The sequence below is a fragment of the Lepidochelys kempii genome, chromosome 6, assembly GCF_965140285.1.
Source record: "Lepidochelys kempii isolate rLepKem1 chromosome 6, rLepKem1.hap1, whole genome shotgun sequence".
Lineage (NCBI taxonomy): Eukaryota > Metazoa > Chordata > Testudines > Cheloniidae > Lepidochelys > Lepidochelys kempii.
In genome coordinates this window covers 121,010,568-121,034,509 of record NC_136385.1, presented here as the reverse complement: position 1 = coordinate 121,034,509, position 23,942 = coordinate 121,010,568, and the positions used below count along the sequence as shown (strand labels likewise).

Sequence of the window (23,942 nt, the reverse complement as noted above, 5' to 3'; positions counted from 1 at the left end):
ATCAAATGGGATTGTGAAAGATCAAGAAGAATTTGTTACAAACCCTTAAATGAAGCGTCTTATTTTTCAAATGTTAAAGCATATACTATAAATAGCGTGGCATAAATACACAAAACATGAAAGAAATGAAACTATACTCCTAACCTTAAATCACCCAGAGTTGGCAAGTAAAGTAAAATGGACATGATACAGCAAGGCAAATAAAATATCAAAGCAAAACGAGTAATCCCTGATGATGAGCAGCAGAAGCTGATCCAAACACCTGATTATAAGAACGACTAGGTTCAGTGCATGGGCAAGAACAAAGTTTATCTGCACAGTGTACATTCTTTTCTATCCTCTTTTTACATTTTGTACTATTATCCATTGATTCTATTATCTGTTGACAGCATAAATCACAAAAGCAAGTTATTTGAGTCACGAGTACCCCAGGATTTAAATAAAGTCATAATGGAGTGTGGTTTATTATTTATGATAAGTACCAAAGAAAATAGAAAAGAGTCATCAAATGCAAAATTTTAATAATAGCCCTTTCCTCCATTTTAATGGGTTAATCTATCAATTTCCCTACCTCTCTACACTTCATACAAATAGCAGATCTGGGTGCTTTTGAGGACATGCTGTATAGCACCTGAAATTCTTTTCTAAAATGAAAAGGAGGACTTGTGGCACCTTAGAGACTAACACATTTATTTGAGCATGAGCTTTCGTGAGCTACAGCTCACTTCATCGGATGAAGTTCATCACTGCATCCGATGAAGTGAGCTGTAGCTCACGAAAGCTTATGCTTAGATAAAGTGGTTTAGTCTCTAAGGTGCCACAAGTCCTCCTTTTCTTTTTGCAGATACAGACTAACACGGCTGCTACTCTGAAACCTTTCCTAAAATGCTAAGTGTTGAGTATAACAATCAGTTGAATATTTTGTACAGGATAAGACTGAAAAGCCCTGGACTTTATAAGGCTGCATCAGGCTTTTGATAGATATTATTGTACCATATGTCTGTCTCTACACTCCTGCGGTGATATTTATTTGCATTCTGTGTTATTTATTTGCATTCGGATTAAAATGCACGTGAATGACAAAATCTTGCTCAAATTAATTTGCTAGTCTCTCAGGTGCCGCAAGTCCTCCTTTTCTTTTTGAAAATCTTGTTGTTGTTTTTCAAACGAGAAGGGACTGGGAGAGACGCTGTGTATGGCACAGACACGACGCACAACTGACTGCCTTTTTGTGTGTGTCTCCTCGTGCCCCCCCCGCCTTTCACAAAGCACATGAGGGGAACGCTCCTCCTGTGAGCGGAACGGTTGCTCTGCGGCGCTAAAGGCCCGGCCGGGCCCTGTTTGGAGTAACACTGCTCTGAGGGGGGGGGCGGGAGCTTGGTGCCTGGCAGGAGCGGGGTGGAGACGACCATGGATGACCAGGGCTGCCCGCGGTGCAAGACCACCAAGTACCGGAACCCTTCCCTGAAGCTGATGGTGAATGTCTGCGGGCACACGCTGTAAGTGCTGCTGCACGCGGGCCCTGGGGAGGAGGGGGCCGTGTTGCCATGGGGAGCGTCGAGCGCCGCCAGCCCGCCCCCCCCCCCCCAGGTGCCTGGGGCTCCCGCCAGGGGGAGAGGCGGCGGCGGCGACCGCTGCTGTGCGGAGGCGGGGGGGTATCACTCCGCCAAAAGCATTCCGGGGTGTGGGTGTGAAGCACCTTGCCCAAGCTGGGGGAGAGGAGCAGGCTCAGGAGGGAAGCTCCCACCCGGGAGGAAGGAGCTGTGGGCGGTGGTCTTGCTGCTGCTACTACTGTGTGTGTGTGTGTGTGTGTGTGTGTGACGGGGGGGGATTGCTGCTGCTACAACTGTGTGTGTGTGTGTGTGATATCACTGCACATACTGCGGCCTGAAGTTCCCATTCCTGGGCGAAGGGACTGTGAAGACTGTTACACGCAAAGCAGCTGAGCATCTCGACCCTTGGGAAGCACTTGGTGGGTATGAGCCCACTTATTTTGCTTCCAGTATGGTTGCAATAATTTGGTGGGAAGCAGCTGCATGTCACCTGTGTGTTTGTCCCGGACTGTACTGCAGGCTTTCAGATTGCAATAGCTTGTCCCCTATTAACCCGAATTTCTCAGCCCTAAATATGGGTGTGTTTTTACTTCTGGAGGATTCTCAGTTAAATCTAGTCTCTGAGGAGTGCTGCTGTGTGCAAAGGGACTTCAGTTTACCCCTGCACAGAAAGGCCTGAAAGCCAGCAATGAATCCTGTTCATCAGCTGTTCAGCACACAAATTGTTTTAAAGTCCAGGTGGTTTGGCAATAAGATGCCATGTTGTAGGTTAGTGTTTGTGTTTGAAACTGGAAGCTCCTACCGGCTGTAAAATCCAACTGGATTTGTAGCTGTTTTGTGATGTTACTGTTGTTTTTCTTTCATGGGTTTTGATATCTCAGGAGTAATAGCACAACAATAGACTTGGCTGCTCTGTATGTATGCTATTGTAAAGCTGTTTCTCAGCAAGACTTTTGGTTCATGTTATAGCACTCAGACTACGTAACCTTATTTTCAGTCACATCTTTTTATGAAAAGATACTTTTTTTTGTGGGGTGTGTGTGAAACTTTTCATGCTTAGTACAATATTTAATAAAATCTCTTCATAGAATCATAGAATATCAGGGTTGGAAGGGACCCCAGAAGGTCATCTAGTCCAACCCCCTGCTCGAAGCAGGACCAATTCCCAGTTAAATCATCCCAGCCAGGGCTTTGTCAAGCCTGACCTTAAAAACCTCTAAGGAAGGAGATTCTACCACCTCCCTAGGTAACGCATTCCAGTGTTTCACCACCCTCTTAGTGAAAAAGTTTTTCCTAATATCCAATCTAAACCTCCCCCACTGCAACTTGAGACCATTACTCCTCATTCTGTCATCTGCTACCATTGAGAACAGTCTAGAGCCATCCTCTTTGGAACCCCCTTTCAGGTAGTTGAAAGCAGCTATCAAATCCCCCCTCATTCTTCTCTTCTGCAGGCTAAATAATCCCAGCTCCCTCAGCCTCCCCTCATAAGTCATGTGTTCCAGACCCCTAATCATTTTTGTTGCCCTTCGCTGGACTCTCTCCAATTTATCCACATCCTTCTTGTAGTGTGGGGCCCAAAACTGGACACGGTACTCCAGATGAGGCCTCACCAATGTCGAATAGAGGGGAACGATCACGTCCCTCGATCTGCTTGCTATGCCCCTACTTATACATCCCAAAATGCCATTGGCCTTCTTGGCAACAAGGGCACACTGCTGACTCATATCCAGCTTCTCGTCCACTGTCACCCCTAGGTCCTTTTCCGCAGAACTGCTGCCTACCCATTCGGTCCCTAGTCTGTAGCTGTGCATTGGGTTCTTCCGTCCTAAGTGCAGGACCCTGCACTTATCCTTATTGAACCTCATCAGATTTCTTTTGGCCCAATCCTCCAATTTGTCTAGGTCCCTCTGTATCCTATCCCTGCCCTCCAGCGTATCTACCACTCCTCCCAGTTTAGTATCATCCGCAAATTTGCTGAGAGTGCAATCCACACCATCCTCCAGATCATTTATGAAGATATTGAACAAAACCGGCCCCAGGACCGACCTTTGGGGCACTCCACTTGATACCGGCTGCCAACTAGACATGGAGCCATTGATCACTACCCGTTGAGCCCGACAATCTAGCCAGCTTTCTACCCACCTTATAGTGCATTTATCCAGCCCATACTTCCTTAACTTGCTGACAAGAATACTGTGGGAGACCGTGTCAAAAGCTTTGCTAAAGTCAAGAAACAATACATCCACTGCTTTCCCTTCATCCACAGAACCAGTAATCTCATCATAAAAGGCGATTAGATTAGTCAGGCATGACCTTCCCTTGGTGAATCCATGCTGGCTGTTCCTGATCACTTTCCTCTCATGCAAGTGCTTCAGGATTGATTCTTTGAGGACCTGCTCCATGATTTTTCCAGGGACTGAGGTGAGGCTGACTGGCCTATAGTTCCCAGGATCCTCCTTCTTCCCTTTTTAAAAGATTGGCACTACATTAGCCTTTTTCCAGTCATCCGGGACTTCCCCGGTTCGCCACGAGTTTTCAAAGATAATGGCCAATGGCTCTGCAATCACAGCCGCCAATTCCTTCAGCACTCTCGGATGCAACTCGTCCGGCCCCATGGACTTGTGCACGTCCAGCTTTTCTAAATAGTTCCTAACCACCTCTATCTCCACAGAGGGCTGGCCATCTCTTCCCCATTTTGTGATGCCCAGCGCAGCAGTCTGGGAGCTGACCTTGTTAGTGAAAACAGAGGCAAAAAAAGCATTGAGTACATTAGCTTTTTCCACATCCTCTGTCACTAGGTTGTCTCCCTCATTCAGTAAGGGGCCCACACTTCCTTGGCTTTCTTCTTGTTGCCAACATACCTGAAGAAACCCTTCTTGTTACTCTTGACATCTCTTGCTAGCTGCAGCTCCAGGTTGTTGTCTGAGTTGTTGTCAGTTGTTGTCTGAGTTGGGAAAATAGGAGAAAGCACTTTCCACCAATTAAAACTTTCATCGGCTGCTTTTTTTATGTGCACTTGGGTAACTTAAAAAAAAAAGTGGTGTTTTAAAAGTTGGGCGCAGGTGCAGCCCTGAATGAGGAATACATGTGCTGATTTGTTGGAAGAACTTTGGTTTGGAAATGAAAATATTACGAACAATTGAAATCATGATTAACTCAATCACTCATTACACCTTAATGTTTTCTCAGATGCACCTATTTGAGGAATCATTCTTGCTAGTGACTGTTGTTGGTTTAGGAGATGGTTAGTTTGGTTGTGTGGATCTTTCATAATTTTCATGCAAGTTTATAGTATGCATCTATAGAGAGGTTGGATCTACTCATAGAATATCAGGGTTGGAAGGGACCTCTGGAGTCATCTAGTCCAACCCCCAATCAAAGCAGGACCAATCCCCAATTTTTACCCCAGATCCCTAAATGACCTCAAGGATTGAACTTACAACCCTGGGTTTAGCAGGCCAGTGCTCAAACCACTGAACTATCCCTCCGTACTTGAGTGAACACTGGTGAAAGCTTTTTACTGCAATAACAACCCTCCTCAATTTTTCAACTCACCATTTTTCTAATGGATTATAAAATTTTAAAGCTAGAAGGCTAACAAACTCAAGTAATTATATAGCAGATGTACACGTGAACTGAATATGATAAAAGGGCAGTATTTGGATGGTTTAATGTTTTGCTTTTGTTTTAAGAAGCAAAACTGTGTCCATCTGAATATGTCTGTTTCCTGGTTAAGTCTAACCAGGACCAGCCAGGCCTGGTTAGTACTTGACTGGCAGACTTTCAAGGGGGAAAAGGGAGTCTGTGAAACATGCTTCTGTGGTGCAGTAGATTATTGCTTGTAAACTTCAGACACTGCGTTTTTTCTATACTGCTTCTCCAGTAAAAGCATAAACAAGTGGAATGTTATAATTTTTATATTTCGTATCCTTTTCCTGTAATTTTAGCTACACATAGGCACTTTTGTTGAAAATAATAAATTATGCATGCATAGTAATTTAAAAAAAACCTCTGTTGTCTGAGGTTGTGCACAAATGCAATATGGGCTTGATTCAGCAATGCTTATTGCTACTGAGGAGAACTTACTCAAGTGAGTAAATGCCATTGATAATGTGAAGTAAGGGTGTCAGAACTGTGTCCTATATAATCAGTACGACAAATCTTTAGCTGAATGCACATTTCCCCTTAATAATAGATTACATTATAACTATACACCACTGCACACTTCCAGTAAAGGCCAGAGTAAACAGGTGAGCTTTGCATTGTGTTTTAAAAGCTCAATCACTGCAGTGCAGGGAAGTGAAATACAGAACTGCAGAGCCTCTACTGAAAGCAACTCCTTAGCTGGATGAATCTAGGGATGTTAGTGATAATGTATCAGCTGACCTCAGCTGCTGTGGCAGGGCATGGAAAGAGATGTGGTCTCCTGAGGTAGCTGAAACCAAACCATTGAAAGATTCCCCTGTGTAACTGCTGTGCAACAATGTAAAAACCCCAACTGTAAAGGTTCTCGGATTTTGTTATGGTGAGTGGTTACGAGGCAGGGAGTCCCAGGTGTCCTTGTGAAGTTAGAGCTGCCAGAGGAGCATGTTGGATTGCTGCTGCCCTTATCACATTCACATTTGTCGTGGGCCTCCTTATGACTGTTAAAATGGAGGGGGTACAACACTACCTGGCTGGTTGGGGCAGAACTGTGGACTAAGTCATTTCTTCTCTAGCTCCTGTGATTGATGCTCCACTCGCTGCTTTGACTGTATGTATGTTCAGGAGAGCACTAGTTACCGCCACTGAAGAAATAGTGCAGCTGTTGGAAGAAAAAGTAGGTGCACTTTATGGTAATCCACCCAAAAACCAGTGGAGACGGTCACCTGGCCTTGTCTGCGTTAGGATGTTGAGGGTGTTCGCTAACCTGCTAACAATTTTTAGTGTAGACAAGGCCTGTAACACATGTTAAATTTAACAGCATCCAAATCCTAATCTAGACGAGGCTAAAGAGATTTGCAACTTTACCAACTACTTATTCTTGTTCAAAGCTATCCAGGGCTGTGAGGGGTCCCTATCTCTTTCAGGACAGGCCAGCACATTCCAATTTGACACTGTGCTGTACTGCAGGAATTCTCAATGTTTTTCTTTCTGAGATCCCTGCAACGTGCTATAAAAAAATCCACAGCCCACCTGTGCCACAGTAGCTGGTTTTCTGCATATAAAAACCAGGCCAGCATTAGGGTGTAGCAAGCAGGGCAATTGTCTGGGGTCCCATGTCACGGAGTCCCCCACGAAGCTACATTACTCAGGCTTCAGCCTCCACCCCAGGTGGCGGGGCTTAGGGACCTGGGCTTCAGCCCCATGCGGTGGGGGTTTGGCTTTGGCTTTCTGCCCTGGGCCCCAGCGAGTCTAATGCTGGCCCTGCTTGGAGGCCCCCCTGAAACCTTCTCGAGGCCCCCTAGGGGGCCCCAGACCCCTAGTTGAGAACTACTGCCCTACAGTAAAGCATACATGCAAGAGGATAAAGTTAACGTGAGTGTGGGAATCTGATCTTTGAATTTATTGGCATGCATTGTACCTGTAAACGCCCCACCTTGTTGTGGCACAAATGTGGCCTTTTCTCTCTCTCTGTATTGAGTAGTTTAATATTGCATTTTTATGATCACTTCTATGTTAGTAATCTTGTTTCTGAGGGGTTGACATTTTAGTAGTTTCAACTTATATCTCATAACATTTTGTCACCAAGTTGGAAGCCCAGATGACAGCCCTGACAATGATGAGACACCACTGACCCAATCAGTGGGGGAGCTGGGGGGAAAAGAAAGGGGTAATAGATCACACAGTCTGTGTTAATATGCTATTGTGGTTCTGAGTGAATGACATTCTGAGTTAAAAGAAAAGGAGTACTTGTGGCACCTTAGAGACTAACAAATCTATTTGAGCATAAGCTTTTGTGAGCTACATTCGATGAAGTGAGCTGTAGCTCAAGAAAGCTTTTGCTCAAATAAATTTGTTAGTCTCTAAGGTGCCACAAGTCCTCCTTTTCTTTTTGCGAATACAGACTAACACGGCTGCTACTCTGAAACCTGTCATTATGCAAGATTCTGAATTAAGGTTATTCTAGTGCCCTTTTGCTTTCCTGCTCAAAATCATTACATTATGTGTGGTCCTTTATCAGGTCCCAGGGTTTACATACCATAGTCCTGATCCTGCAATTGATTATGTATGGGCGTATCCCTGTACATGGTTCCTTGGAAGTCTGTGGATCTCTGTGGAGTGTGTCTATGTGCAATTGGTTGCAGGATTGGGGCACGTGTGTGTCATATAGGCACACTGAGATAAGGGTATATGTTAGCCTTCTGTCACAACTTTCATTTAGTGGATAAATGTCAAACTTTAACTGCATGAATTGGTTGATTACAGGATGACTGAGCCGCCAATGTGATGCAGCTGTGAAAAAGGATAATGCAGTCCTAGGATGTATCAGGCGAGGTATTTCCAGTAGAGACAGGGAAATGTTAGTACCCTTATACAAAGCACTTGTGAGACCTCATCTGGAATACCGTGTGAAATTCTGGTCTCCCATCGTAAGAAAGATGAATTCAAGCTGGAATAGATGCAGAGAAGGGCTACTAGGTTGATCTGAGGAATGGAAAACCTGCTTTATGAGAGGAGACTCTCAGAGCTTGGCTTGTTTAGCCTAATCAAAAGAAGGCTGAGGTGAGAGATGATTGCTCTCTCTAGATACATCAGAGGGATAAATACCAGAGAGGGAGAGGAATTATTTAAGTGAAGCACTAGTGTGCACACAGGAACAACTGGCATCAACAAGTTTAGGCTCAAAACTAGATGAAGGTCTCTAACCATCAGAGGAGTGAAGTTCTGGAACAGCCTTCCAAGGGGAGCAGTGGGGGCAAAAAACCTCAGTGGCTTTAAGTCAGCTTGATAAGTTTATGGAGGGGATGGTATGATAGGACTGCCTATGACAGTGTGTGGCCTATTGGTGACTGCCAGTAGCAAAAATCGTCAACTGCTGGATGGGGAGGGCTCTGAGTTGCTACTAGAGTGACCAGATAGCAAGTGTGAATAATTGGGATGGGGTGGGGGGTAATAGGTGCCTATATAAGAAAAAGCCCCAAATATCGGGACTGTCCCTACAAAACAGGGACATCTGGTCACCCTAGTTACTACAGAGAATTCTTTTCCAGGTGTCTGCTTGGTAGATCTTGCTCGCATGCTCACAGCCACGCAGCTTAGAGGGAACTTAGGTTACGAATCTATTTCAGGAGTGGGTGAGGTACTGTGGCCTGCAATGTGCAGGTCAGACTCCATGATCAGGGTGGTCCCTTCTGTCTTTAAAGTCTTTGAGTCTATTATGAGAATGTGTGTGGATTTATTAAAAAATTATTTTCCTTCGTTGTTGCTTGACTAATATTATAGACTCTGTAACTAAGTAAGAACTAGTGTGTGGTTGTGGAGTTACGGTAACATTTTATTATCCTTTTCCACTATAAATCTTGTCATGAGGATGGGAGGATGATAAATGGGCAGTAAAATCTTGCTGCAAAATGAAAGTTGACATAGAAAGTACTCAGTCCAAGCGTAAGGAATGCCTTTTAAAAAAATAAAAAAGCAGAAAGTGTGGCCTTCAGTAATAAATGTGCAAAAAAATTAAATGTTTGGCTAAAAAGATGGTTTTTGGGGAAAAAGAAGGGTGTCCAATTGAAGGAAGGAATGGTCCATTAGAGTTTACAGGGCATTGGTTTCTAAGGTACACTGATGGCTTTGCCTTTCTTTTAAAAAATTTAGTCTCAAGAAGTGCATTAGAAAGCCTCCGTGCATGCATGAAAATTTTTGATTGCTCTGATGGTTTCTAATGTGTTTTTTTGGAGCGTGCAGAGGCGGTGGCGGCCGGGGGGGGGGGGAGGGTGTTTGCCAATGGAGTTTTAATCCACCTCACTTCATTTGAGACTATGAATTATCTTTTGCTCTGCTTTCTTGGGTTTTATTGCTCAGACTGAATTTTAGTGGGCAGCTTAAACATATCCTACCGATGTGCTTACATAAAAAAAGGAAAGGTAATTCATCCACCAAAAACTTCATTAAAAGAATGTTAAGGTTGTTACCACAAATGGGATCAGGTAAAGAAAGTTACTGTTGGCTGTAAAACATGCCATATGGCCTTCAACAATAAGACATAAAAATCTTGCATTTAAAAGGAGAAAAAAAAAGTTAATTGGAGCCACTGGTCCAGCCGCCTAGCCCCACTGCTAGTTCATGTATTTCTCCTGTTCAGAGCGGGGAGGGAAGCTGGCCTTTAAAGCCAGGATTTCCTTCCTGACACTGTTGGACTTGCTGCTTCAGCCAACAATGGGGCCTTTGGACTCCTGGAGAGACAAGCCCACAAAACCCAGGTTTCTTCTGCAGCAGACCTGCTGGTCCAGCTCCCTGTGATCCCATGACTCCTGGAGAGAAGGGATGGAGAGGTCTGCAAGCCCACAAAAACTGGGCCAACTCTTTGAAGTTCTGGGTCTGCTACTTCTACCATTTCAGCCACTATGAGTGACCACTCTGAGAGTGGGATGCAGATCCCAGAAGAGCACTTCACAAGTGGACAGACTCAAAGTTTGGGTTCTTAATACTACCTGCTGCATAATTCAGTGTAGATGTTCGTATTTTTCTTCTTCTACCTACTGGCTAATAAACTAGCTACCTTATACGAAGTCTATGTTGCTAGAGCAAATTGACTTTTCAGTCTCCCCTGACGTTTCTCGTTATGTGATTAGGATCCTTATTAGAAGCTTACATTATTTTTTCCTCTTTTCTTTTCCTAGGAGGACATGGGTTAATTTTTCTCTATTTGTTAATACAGCTCCCATATAGAGGTAGCAACATAACAAATTAGAACATCTTTCAAGGCTTAACTTAAGCTTGCTCTGGGAGACATCTATTCCTAGAGTTCTCCTAGGGGATCCATAGTCTCCCTTGAACCGTTTTATATCTGCTTCTGGGAATTCCTGAGTGGGGTAGCTGCATCCTTTCAGACTTCTCTGATTGCTGTTTTAATGGCCATACAGACAAAGGGAGGAGAGGTTTAATTTTTAGCTTAGACACATTTAAGTTGTTCCTTGGGAGCCAAATTCACCGCTGGCATAAGTGGATGCAACTTTAGTGAAGCTGGGTCTGTTTATGCCAGCATTGAGCGTAGCCCGGAACCTTTTGGATATATTTGTACCGTGTGAAAGTATATAATGTCTCATCCGGTGTTACATTGTTGAATTACTGCAGCAGAGAGCAAAGTATTGTAGGAATAAAATTAGAGACTGCAGAAAATTAACATCAAAGCTGAAAATCTGAAATTGGGTTTTAAGATGGTTGTAACAAGTGGGAGTTATTTCTGGAGGTTAAGGTCTTGATCCTGCAAATGCTTAAGTGTATGTTAACTTTATTCCCTTGAGTATTCCTGTTGAATTGAGTGAGACTGTTCACTTCAGTCAGGTTACATGTGCATAAGTATTCAAAGGATCAGGGCCTCAGTTTCCACTACAGATGCATCAGGTCGATAACATACCTTGTTCTGGCCCTTATAGGGTGGTTTGTAGGAGCAATATCTGGCAATAATTGAACAGGTTGTTTCTTTCCTATCTCTGAAGCCTGGGAGAGAGTTCCTAGTAAAATGAGACCTAACCCTATATCTTCCACATAATCCAATGTAACAATAGTTTACTGTCAACACGCACACACCAACTTTAATGGAACTGCCAAATGTCTGTACGCTGACACTGAATAACCATGTTACCTTATGTATGCAACCTTTAGCTTTCCTTTCCCCATTCCTTCCTGTGCTTGTTCTTTCCAGTGCGTTATGTCCAAAATTAGGTTCTGATCTTGAAAACGCTTACTTGCATGAGTAGTGCTTAGTCATGTGACTGGTCCCAGCTGACTAAAACAAATTTAATGGGAACTAGGGGTATGTAGGATTGGGCCTTTAGATAATCAACTGAGGCAGGGACTTAGTCTATTTATATGGTCTGTAAAGTGCCTGCTATGCTTTCAGGGACCACATTAATAGCAACAACTGGGGACAAAATTATGTTCCCAGTTAAACACTAGTGTAAATCTGTAGGAATTCTGTTGACTTCATTGGAATTATTCCAGATTTACACTGGTGGAGCTGAGCAGAATTTGTCCCAGAGTGTGTTTAAGGTGATAGTAGATCCGTATGCTCCTTCATCTCTATACGTCTACTCAAATTCACCATAGGAAGTTTTTGTTAAAATTAGCACTAGTGGGGAAAAAAAATGCAGGCAGAAGCTTATATCCTCCCCAACTTTGACTTAACATGGGAAGTGTATTTCTTCTTTAAAGGAAGATACAAAAGAACATTCTACAGTTAACGCTCCCTGAGGGACCTGCTGCGTCTTTCACTGGAATTTTAAGACTTGGAAACCTAGACAGCCTTTCTCCTTTAGCTTTTTGGATTTATTCAATTTTTTTGTGGGTTTAGATGATCTGAGTTCTATTCTCTCCCATATAGTCATTTTTAAGTCTCTCGTGGAGGTGATTACATTATTATTGAAATAGCACAAGAAAAGAAACTGGGTATCTAGTTCTATAATGACACAGAATTTTTCTTGAGTATTATCTGAACACATTTTTATAGGTTTGGCTCTGAGTCAGCTTTTTTTATGGAGTATTAATGTTTCTGTTGTACAGTTCTTTTCTTTTGTTGCTGTTTGTTTGTAAACAGTGCGAAATCTTGCCTCGATTCTGATTGTACTGTTGAGCTTGTTTTTGCATGTCTATTTTGTAATCTTTTTTTTGTTAGATTAGCAAGACTCTGTAAGTGATACTCTGTATCGTGAAAATTTTTGTAAAAGTCTTTAGGAAATCTTAATTGCAGTCCTGCTTGGAAAGGTGACTTTGGCAAAAGAAAAGTGATTTTGAGCTTCTGTTTGTTGTTGATCAAATCTGTCAGTTTACAAGTAAAATAATTTTTTGTCTAAATGCCAGCCCTGAAAAACCCAGACCAGCTATTTATTCAGGTGGCCTGAATCTTCAAATGTGACTTAGTCTTTTTGCAAAAAGAAAAGGAGTACTTGTGGCACCTTAGAGACTAACTAATTTATTTGAGCATAAGCTTTCGTGAGCTACAGCTCACTTCATCGGATGCAGTGAGCTGTAGCTTACAAAAGCTTATGCTCAAATAAATTGGTTAGTCTCTAAGGTGCCACAAGTACTTTTTCTTTTTGCAAATACAGCCTAACATGGCTGTTACTCTGAAATTAGTCTTTTTGGGTGCCCAACTTGAAACATCTGAAAGAGGACTGATTTTTTTCAGAGGGTAGGTGCTTGGCACTTTCTGAAAACAGATTCCTTTTGAGACCTCTCAAGTTGGGCACCCAAAAATACTAGATGCTTCTGAAAACTTTGGCCAAGGGTCTCATTTCACACCCACCAGTAGACTACTTGAACCAGAAAGTCAAGTTAATAATTCTGTTGATGTATGAACCAGAACAGTATCTAGCTCAGTTTCACAGAGCAGTATTGGCTTCAAAGTGCTCAGAAGAATGAAAAGTAGTAAAAATATGATTTTAGTTATTAAAGTAAGTGATTGTGTATGAATACAGCAGAAAGTGCGTCTAGAATAATCACTTTCAACTGGTAGCAAAGCAGGTACAAAGGTGCCATTCTTACACAGTTGCTCTTCAGAATATTTTAATTCTGTCTTCCACTTGGTCTACATCATCTTGATATTTGGGGTGATGGTGGTTGTATATGGTTTTGCTTTTTTTTTGGGAGCTACAGGGGCAATGTTTGAAGAAATCCAGTTCAACTCTTTTTGACAGCTAAAAGGAATACTCAATGCAGGTGTGTAGCTTACTTTCTAAAGGGATTTTCCCCCCCGCCCCCCAAAACCTGGAAATTAATAAAATAAACTACATTAATGGAATATCAGAGAAACAGTGCTGAGTTACATGTGTATACTTCAGTGTGGTAAGTCTTAATTCTGTCTTCAGTTTAATGATCTATATTAAATAACGGCTATATGTGCACTATACAAACATTTCAATTTATAATAATGACCATGGCTGTTTAACCTTTTCAATTAATTGTTCTGCCTAATGAAAGGTGCTTATGAATTTTTGTGAATTCATTGCAGGAGTTGACTTTGTCAGATATCTCTTCTGAGCTTTGGCCTTTTGGGGAGAATTTAGCAGTAATTCATGTAGTAAATGATTAAAGTTTGATTTTTATTTAATTGGATTAGTTCTGAACACCTTCTAGATGTATAATATTTCTGAAGCTCTGAGAACAATATTCTTTCTTAGTTGCTATTAAGTTTAAAGATACTATAAGTGCTGGCATTGGAACAATTTGTATAGTGGGGGTACTGAAAGCCACTGAATGAAACTGTAAACCCTGTATATGATGGAAACCACTTCAAGCCAGGGAGTGCTTCCGCACCCCTAGGGCCCCTTGATATTTGTGTGTGTGTGTAAAAGTCATCTTGCAAATTGTTTTGCACAGTCTGCAGGGAAAACTTTCTGAAATGGGTCTATAGTGGTAGCTATTTATGAGTGAACCAGAAACCAATTGGGCTCCAACCCTGCAAACACTTAGGCTTACTCAGAGTAGTAAAGTTATTGAAATAATGGGATTGCTCACAGTAGTAAAGTTAAGGATGTACATAAGAGAATTATGGCTTTGATTTGAACATGCTGACTTGTAGTACCACAGAAACAGGAAAGTAACTTTTCTGGGTATTGAGGAAAACGTTTTTGTTTCGTTTCCTCCCCCCCCCACCCCAAAGCCAGAAAAGCATTAAAATGTTCTGTTCTCTAACTGCTTTGTAAATGCCAAGCAGTTTGATACACCTAAAATGAGATGGCAATAATTATATTCAGGCAGCATCGTCTGTTACAGTGGGAACTGTCAAGCAATTTTAAAGACCCTCTTTTCAGTTGCTATAACTTTGCCAAATTAACTGTTTGGGCTGAAATTTTCCATGCTGGGTGTCTGCCTCAGGCTGGATTTTTTTTTTAAAATTATTTATTTTTTACAGTTTCAGCCAAAACCATTCCGCTGTTTCCAAGAATGAGGTTAAGAAAAAATGTTTTGACATTTAAAAAAATTCTTAAGGAAAAGGTTGCCAGAAGCTCCATGCTTTGTAGTGCAGACTTGAAATTTGGCAAAGGTGTGGCCTTTGTATCAGGGCTCTGAAAATACACCCAAATTTGACCAAGTTATAAACCTTTGAATTTTTTTCTGAATTTGCACATGCTCAGTAGAGACTTAGATTTTTAGCTGCTAAAAACCTCTAAAGATTCTATCCTCATTTAACATGCTTCAGCCCCTCACAGTTTCTAGCACTGACCATGTCATGCATGCACCATCCCTGCAGAGTGACTGAGCATGCTGCAAACCCAGGGCTAATCTGGACTTTCCCTGTAATGACTGCTCTGGGCTGGAATGAGTCTGGTCACTGGAACTAAGAGCAGGGAGCCTGTTTCTCCTGTGCTTTCAGGGACCCCATTGTTGGCACACAGGGATCACGACCGAGGAACCCTCCTGACCTGACTGCAGGGAGAACAAGAGCTGGACTGAGAGGAAGGAAAGGAGTAGAATGGGACAAGTATCCTGGTGAGACTGGGAAGGGCAGAGAAACTGTAACTAGGAGTTTGGGGCTGGGGGGTGAGACGGTCGCTGGTTGGTCAAGGAGATTGGGAACCAGTGAGGAAAATGCAAGGGAGTGGACTGGGACTGAGATCAGATGAGGAGCTGAGAGGAGAAGGGGAGACTGGGATTGGCTGGATAAAGAAACTGGGAAGTGGTGGGGAGTCAGACTGGGACTAGGAGCCAAAGGTGGTGGGGATGAGACAGATTGGATGAGGAATCAGGAGTGAGGGAACCAGAATTGGCTGATCAAGGAGATGAGGACTGGGATGAGACGTCTAAGGTGAGGAAGGGAGGATAGTGACAGTAGCAACTTGGAGAGGAGGCAGAAGGGGCAAGCTTAGGGGTGGGAAATATTCAGAAAGGTCTGTGACCAGGGTGGATAAAAATCAATGATTTAAAAAAAATCATAACAATTTTGATTTTTATTTAAATCGGATTTTTTAAATAGGTTTTTTCCTCAAAAAGCATTTATCTAAAGATAGTTTTAATTAAGATACATTATAGCTCAAAGATATCTCATCATAGGAATAGGGATTATAAATTCTAATTCTATACTATGAGACAATATATTCATGTAATGTTTAAGAAAAGTTTTGTAAATGAGTTCCAATAGTTCATGAATTAGGGACCCAATCTTATGGGGTTTCAGGGGCTTCTGTATAGATTATTTAGGTTAATCTTTCTATCTACCCAATGGGACTCAGTGCTCAGTCTAGAAGATACCATCAGAGATGCTTAGCTTTGCAGTTCTCAAACTGTGGATTTATGTCTCCAGAAATAACATGCTTGTTAACAGCAAAAATGTTTTTAAATTTAATATACAGAGGTGAGAAATAACAGACCTCAAACCTGTTGTCCCTCTGCAAATTTGTGTACACTTACCTCTCTCTAAAAATGCAAAGTTTCAAAAAGTTCAGTGAATAGAAGATTGTTGGGGGCAGAATAGATCTGGACAAGGAGAAGAAGTCTAGAGATAAATTTGAGAAGGGAGGAACAGGCAGTATAAACAAAAGTGAAACTGTTTGAGCAGCATATTCCAGAAGTCTTGAGGTCTTTCTGAGTGTAGTCTTCATTGATTTGAGATCTACCATACCATTCTCTCACTAGAAGGGAAAACCTATAATGGCAGCAGGCTGTAAAAGAGACCAAGTTTGGTAATATTTTAGTGAAGTTCCTCTACCTATGGGTAAGACAGGCATGCGTGCAAAATCCAAACAGTGCAACAAAGAAATGCAAGTCCTGGTTGGCCGAATAAAACAACATCATGAGACGTGCTCCTTCTTAGGAGGAAGCGTCGTTGAAGATGATGAAAAGAACATGTCTGAACATGTAGGATTTTCAGGTTGGTAAACTTTTCTATTTCATAATTCTTTCTTAAGGACTGCCTGTCTTCCTTCTGGACTATTCTTGAATTCTCATGTTTGAGCAAAAAATATAGTTACTCTATGGTACTATCATTTTAGATGCAGTTGTAATAAAAAAATAAATAGCTGACATAGGCAGATCTTCCTTTTACAATTTCACTTTTAAAGTAGTACTGAGTGTCAGTGAATGCAATGAGTAATACTAAATGAGCAGTTTGGTAATAATTAAATAACTGCATTGACTTATATTGTTTAGGAGAATCCATCCTCAACATACAGGATTCTGAAGACTATCCACCTTCAAGATCACCATCATTTTTTATAGTTTCAGAGTTATCTGTCACTGATAGCGTTTCTGTCACATAGTGTGGCTATATGACATACATGATATCACCTGTAGCAAAAGGAGAAAAAAATCTCCATCATCCAGAAACAACCATAGATAAGTTTGTTATAAGAACAAGCAGATTACAAAAAGAGGTAATTGATGAAAAATTGCCTGGTTTGATTATGCAACTAACTTTCCTTTCCGTATGATTGAGAACCCACACTTCATTAACATGGTTCAGTCATTAAGACCAGGATAGAGTCCATCCAACAGCAGATGTCACAGGCAAATTGCTGGATAAAGTGTATGAAAGAGAAATTGAGTAGTGTGCAAAAGGTCTAGAGGGAAAAATTGTTAACCTGAGTCCTGATGGGTGAAGCAGTGTCCACAATGATCCTGTTGTATGTGCTTGTGTGACAACAGAAGAAGGGAATGTCTTCCTCACAGAAACAACTGATACATCAGGAAATGCACACACAGCAGAATACTTTCAAGAAGTAGCAGTAAAAGCTATAACAAACTGTGGGGGGAAAAGAAATTAATGTCTAGTACGCAGCTTGGTCACAGACAATGCTGCAAATGTATCCCAAGATGAGAAGAAACTATTTAGAAGAGAGTCCCAAGCTAGTAACATATGGTTGCAGTGCTCATTTGATGCACCTCCTCGCCAAAGACTTTAGTGTTCAGGAAATAAAGGCTAATGTTGTTGAAATTGCAAAATACTTCCGTAACAACCACTTTGCAGCAGCTGCTCTGAAAAAAGTGGGAGGAACCACGCTAACTCTCCCACAAGACTTGCAGTGGAACTCAGTAGTGGACTGTTTCGAGCACTATATCAAGAACTGGCCTAATCTGATGACAGTTTGTGAACAAAATTGTGAAAAAATACATGGCATTGTCACAGCCAAAGTTCTCAATGTTAGGGTTAAGAGAATTGTTGAACACCTGCTGAGTATTCTGAAGCCTATTTCTTTAGCCTTGAACAAAATGCAGGGAAAGAGCTGTTTTATTGCTGACGCTATTGAAATTTGGAAGGAACTCAGTGAGATCTGAAAAAGCGAAGTATGTAAAGACAGAGTTTAATTACAAGCATTAAAAAATGAATGGGACAAGCACTGTCTCCAGCTCATTTTCTTGCAAATATTCTCAGTACTCTGTACCAGGGTCAAATCTTAACTGCTGAAGAAGAGGAGTTGGCTATGACGTGGACATCCAGCAATCATCTCTACCTAATGCCAACTATAATAAACTTCAGAGCTAAGGGTAAACCATTCAAGAAATATGTTTGCTGCTGATGTTTTAAAGGAAGTCACACCAGTGAACTGGTGGAAGTCACTTAAACACTTGGATTCAGAGAGTGTTGAAGTGATGATCTCACTTTTAACAGCAGTAGCTTCTTCTGCTGGTGTAGAAAGAATATTTTCTTCCTTTGGACTAATTCATTCCAAATTGAGAAATATTTTGGGACCTGAACAAGCAGAAAAGCTTGTTTTTTCTTTCCCAGATTATGAACAAACAGGAAAATGAAGGTGAAGATGACTGAGTTAGCTGCAGAAGCCAATATTTTAAGTTTCTCATGTTGACTTGGCTGACAGTCAATTTTAATTTTTGTTTTGTTTAAATATTTCATTTAACCACTTTAGTTAAAAACAATTTTAACAAAAACAAACCTGATTTTTAAAAACTTGAATGTTAACTAAATTCAAAAATGCATCTGCTTGTTTTGTTGAAATATGATATGTTTACTGTTGCAGAAAAAATCCAGAATACAGAACATTGTTGTTTTTAGTTAAATAAAACAATTTAAATGTCTGTCTGGTGAAGTTCTCCTCCTAATACAGCATGGCAAGAAAATCCTCCAAATATTAATGATTATTAACCTGTTGAATTGGAGATAGTTCACCTCCCAATGACTTCATAAATATCTGCTTCAATTACCTTTGGTAAATGAAATAACCTTCTAAAAATGATACCTACATCTATCTCTGAGTTGTGAAGAATATGTATTAAGGTTATAACAACCAACAAGAATGCACTTTTATGTAGAAATCCATGATTAAATTGAGTCTTCCTGACTAGTGATTTAAATCAAATCCACACTGTCTGTGACCACTCGATACACTGCACCACTCCAGAGCCTGGAAAGGACCCCAGGATTCCTGAGTCTCATCATTCTTTTGCTGTCTGTAAACATTTGTGAAACCCACTTGCAAAGTGTACCTCATCTTCTGCTAGTGCTGATCCATGCAGAGGATGGTAACCTACTACAACAATCAGTTACCCGCTTAGCTCAAGTGAGAGAGGTCTGTGTGGTGGATGTAAAGGTTCCAACCCTGCTCATGAGTTATGTGGGTGTCATTATGATGCCACATGATAGAAATTCTATTTTTTATTTTTATTTTAAAAACCTAGCTAATCGTGCACAAATCTAAGTTAAAAGAATGTTGTTAATATTGAAAAGTCAAGCACTCAAATTAGGCAATGCCAGACTTAAGGTTCCCTCTAGTTGTTTTTTTCCCCCCACAGGACCTGCTCTGGGGATGAATCAGGGTTCTGTAGTGAAGGAGGTTATTGTCTGTAGAACCCCTTGTTTATTTGTTGCTGTACTTGTGGTGTATGAAGCAGGAGAGAAAGGATGTCCTCATGGTTAAGGCAATTGAATGCTGCCCTAGACGATTGGATTCTACCCCATCTCTGCCCCAGAGCTCATATGTGATGCTGGGCAAATCATGTCAGCCACTTTTCACAAGTTGTCACTAATTGTATGTTCATCTTCTGCATTACTTGACTTGCGACAGTCGTTTCTGATTTGCAGAAGTGCTGATCGCTCTCAGTTGCAAGTGAACTCAATGGGAACTGTGCTTTGAACATACAAAGTGCTTAGGAAAAAGCAGGTCCTAGATGTCTCAAATTGGTCACCCCAAATTAGTGGACACTTCTGACCTTTATCTCTCTGTGCCTCAGTTCCCCATCTGTAAAATAGGAATAATACCCTTTCACCTTACAGGGTTCTAGTGAAGATAAGTTTAATTAGTGTTTGTGAAGCACTCAGATACTATAGTGATGAGCACCATAGAAAAGCTCATCTGATTATATTCAGAGTAGGATTTGAATAGTGTGCAGTGAATAAGGCATGGGACCACCACTCATTGAACAGTGATAGATGGTTGTACAGGCAACCTTGATTCTGTCATCTGCTAAATTTTGAGAGTTTGCAGCATTAGTAAAGTTTTTTCACATATTTTTGTGTGTATAATTTACATAATAAGGTAGAGGTAATCACTTGACCTTTTCCATAATTATAGTGGAAAATAAAATAAGTCTTGTATCAGACTTGTATTCTTTGTAATTGGTCTATTTATTGTTTTCAGTCTTTTGGGTGAAAAAAATAAAATATAAAAAAAGCCTGTTCTATTTCATAATTATTTTGTTAGGTAGAGAACTTATTTAACACTCTTATTCAGTTTTATATTTGTCCTTTCCTTCTTGGTGCACTAAAAGTTTATTCCTTTGAGTGTTTGCCAGACAAATTTTTCCTTTTCCAGTCTATTTTTTGTCTCCTTTGTCAGATATTCAGTATTTTGTTGGCAGGTTTATAGTTTCTGTGACAAAATGACTTTGAAGATCAGTTACAGCTCTCTAGCAATCCCCCTGTCCTTTTGCATACTTGAAATTTCACACTGTAATCCATAATAAAAGGCAAATATTTGTTGAAAGGAATAGCTTTTAAATATAATGGTTTACATTCACTCCTACTGTAAATTTTGTTAGCCCAATATTTTGTTCCTTTAAAATCCAGGCATTTTTATAAATGAAAAGTGAAAAAAATGATGACATGATTGGAGGGGAAAAATCTATCCTCACTTTTTTAACTCCCCCTCCCCTCCAAAATATGGAAGGAGTTAAATTGTTTAATGGAGCTTTTATCAATATGGTGCAGTGCCTCTGCATTCTGAAATTTATTCATATTTAATGAGCCTCTGTTCTGATTTCGGGTAACAGGAACAACAGCCTATAGCCATAACTCTGATTTATTTGCTAACAGTGTATCCCATTGTCATCTGAAATGTTGAAATTCTTAATATTGTCCAAATGTTAAGTCTGATTTCCTCCTCATTGTTGAGATGCATAACTCATCCAGAGCTTTTTACAATGTTAGTCATCAAACAGCTGTTATTTTGCTACTCTAGATAATGGCAGTTAAAAATGTTTAGTCTCAGGCCTTAGCTATTAGGGAAAACAATACCAGTGGGGTTAAATCAGTGGCATTCTTGCTTGAGTGAGGACTGCAGAATTTGGCCCTACATTAATTGAATGTTAGCAAGTTGGCAACTAATTATAAATATACATGGTATTTTCATTTACTAATGGCATAGTATTTTTTCAAAAGTAAGTCTAGGGTTTTTTAAGGTAACAAGAACTACAAATGTCTTGAGTTTGTGTGAGGGGGTAGGTTTTACTGTACAAAGTAAATAATGGCCTATTAGAGCTAATTACGGTAGATGGGGAAAAGTGTAGGCATAATTGTGAAATATCCTATTGGAAATAAATGAAAATCTGAGTAGAGTTCTGTATATTGTTGACTAATATATTGAACCAAAATGCAAGTCTCAGCTGGAAAAGAGTAAGAAAAGGCAATGAGTTTTATTTTGCTTACTAGCCTTGGGCATGTGATGTAACCTTGTAGTAAACAAAACCAGTTATTTCTAAACTTTATTGTAGGTGTTATTAATCCATATAGGCTCACATTAGTGGTAATGATATTTTAAATTTTCATTGAAAATACAACACTTTGGTCACATGAAAAGGTATATTATTCTGCCTGTGTTTATTTAGTTTAGATCCTCTTATTTTTCATAATCCTATTTAACTTCTGTTTTGGGAGTTAATTGCAAAATGAGGCCTGTATAATGTGATGCCATTGAATGTAGTACCATAATATTTAATAATGAGACAAATTCTCTGTCACGTCTAATACAACCTGTGTAACAGTCCTAGGGGAAATTTGGAAGACGGAGTATCTCTCTTCTCCTTCTCCCCCCACCCCCCCACTTGGTTGTGTGTACTTGTCTACTTCTCTCTATCTACCTATGGATTTAAAATGAAATTACTTTGTTTAATAGATGAACTTGGTACTACAAAATTTGAGTTTGCATGGGATGTGTTACTTTGAATGTCGTTTTGAGAATTGTATTACACTGTAAGTGAATACCTAAATGAACGGAACACTTATATTCAAGGAATAGTGTATGTGTTCTCACTATGTTTCATGTGAAAACTGAGTTGGATTAAACATCCTAGGTATAACATGTCCCCCACCCCCCTCTTAAGATTTTCTTGATCATTGTCAATATTTTAATATTATGTAATGGTTCCTTTTAATTAAATAAGAAGCACTGATGTGGGATGCCAGGCCGACAGCTCTGGAGACAGAAATCCTCTCTCCCCAGAATGTGCAGTGACAGTATCCGCTTCCTTAACAGTGCCCCACTAATGTGCCAAATCTTGTTCTAAAGGCAGTGGGGTGAGATTCTGTGCTGTTTCTAAGAGCTTCAGCGCAGAACTTGCAGCTCGGGGGAAGTGGGACCTAAGGTGACTTTGCCCTCCCGGTTCTGGGTTGCTCTGGAGGATGGAGCACCTCCTGGCATAAGAGACAGTCTTGTGGGGCAGTCTAAGTTATGGCAACTTGTCCCTGGCTGCTTTTGGGTTGCAGCACTGCCTGGAGTCTCTGCAGCGCTATGACACCTCTATTCCATAGCTTGCAAGGAGGGGCTTGGAGGACAGCCTGCAGCGGTTTTCCTCAGCTCCTGTACCAGAGGCATTCTCCCTCAGCTTTATGTAGAGCTTTTAGGGCACTTTTATGCTATTCTGGCCCTTTTACCTAACATAAAGGGTCTCAAATGGGGGGTGACAATCTTGCCTAAAATCTCTAGTGTTGAGAGAAGGTAGTTCAGTCTCTCTGACCATTCAGCCATAGTCCACTCTACAGGGATTGCCAATAAATGTCAGATGTGCATTAGTGATGTGGATACTTTTACTGGATACTCATAGCACATAAATGGAATTTTGCCTCGTGTGATGGGTATTGGCTTTTAAAAAAAAAGTGTTGCTATTTTTAAAATTTTAGTTCTTGTTTTCCAGGCAATTTTTAGGAGCCTACAGCAGAACAGATGATTTAATTCTATGAAACAAGATGTAACACAGATGTGGGGCTCAGTTCTGCAAACACTCAAACAAGTGAATAACTCACATACGTAGCCCCATAGATGTCACTAAATGTTTGTGCGATCAGAACATTACATATATAATTTTAAAGGGGAAAATAAACTATAATCAATTATTCCGATACCAATTTTCTGGCAAATAGTTGACTTAATGCAGATGGACAGTTTATTTACAGTAAATTGATAGCTGTGGATTTAGGCTGTTTGTCTGTCCTAGAGCAGTCACTTTTCTCTTCATATTTGACTTGGCTTATTTACAGCGTGACGCTGAAGGTGCAGAGGTGGGACAGGACTTGTCTTTAAGATATTATCAGTCACAAGCTTTGAAGTGATTGGCTTTCATGTTCCGCTGAGTGACATCAGACCATCTGACTTGTCAGCCTTGTCCTTGCCTAAAGAGTTCATGCACAGATTTGTACTAGGATATGTAGTAAATACATATGTTTGTTTTTTAGGTCACGATGTGGACATTAGTTTGTTTTGCCAGGGTTGGAACAATTTCTTTAACATTGAGAGAGTGGTTGAAGTAAACATCACTTATCTGTGCTATCCAACCTGTGTTCTGTGCTTATGGCAGTGAAAGTTAATTCAGAGAGAATATAAACATTTTCAAGGCAACTTGAATATTTTATCTGCAAGCTCTTAAATTATGTATTTTACTGCGTATAAAAAGACAAGCACAGTAGAGATTAAAGATGAGCATCTGAGTCTTTCTTGAGACACTTTCACAATCATGTATGTTCCTGCACAGGGTTTTTATTTGTCAGAGCACTCATGGGGTGACTCCCGCACAATGATAATGCAG

General features: G+C 40.7%; 1 protein-coding gene across 6 annotated transcripts in view; it reads left to right on the top strand.

Annotated features, from left to right (window-relative positions):
* Nucleotides 1–1,360: 1,360 nt before the first annotated feature.
* MNAT1 (MNAT1 component of CDK activating kinase) overlaps nt 1,361–23,942 on the top strand; it is a 187,168-nt gene continuing 164,586 nt past the window's right edge. For all 6 annotated transcript variants that reach the window (XM_073349925.1, XM_073349924.1, XM_073349928.2 and 3 more), the window contains exon 1: nt 1,361–1,499. In XM_073349925.1, coding sequence (XP_073206026.1) covers nt 1,411–1,499 — 89 coding nt within the window. In that variant the 5' untranslated portion in view covers nt 1,361–1,410. The remainder of the gene's footprint in view (nt 1,500–23,942) is intronic.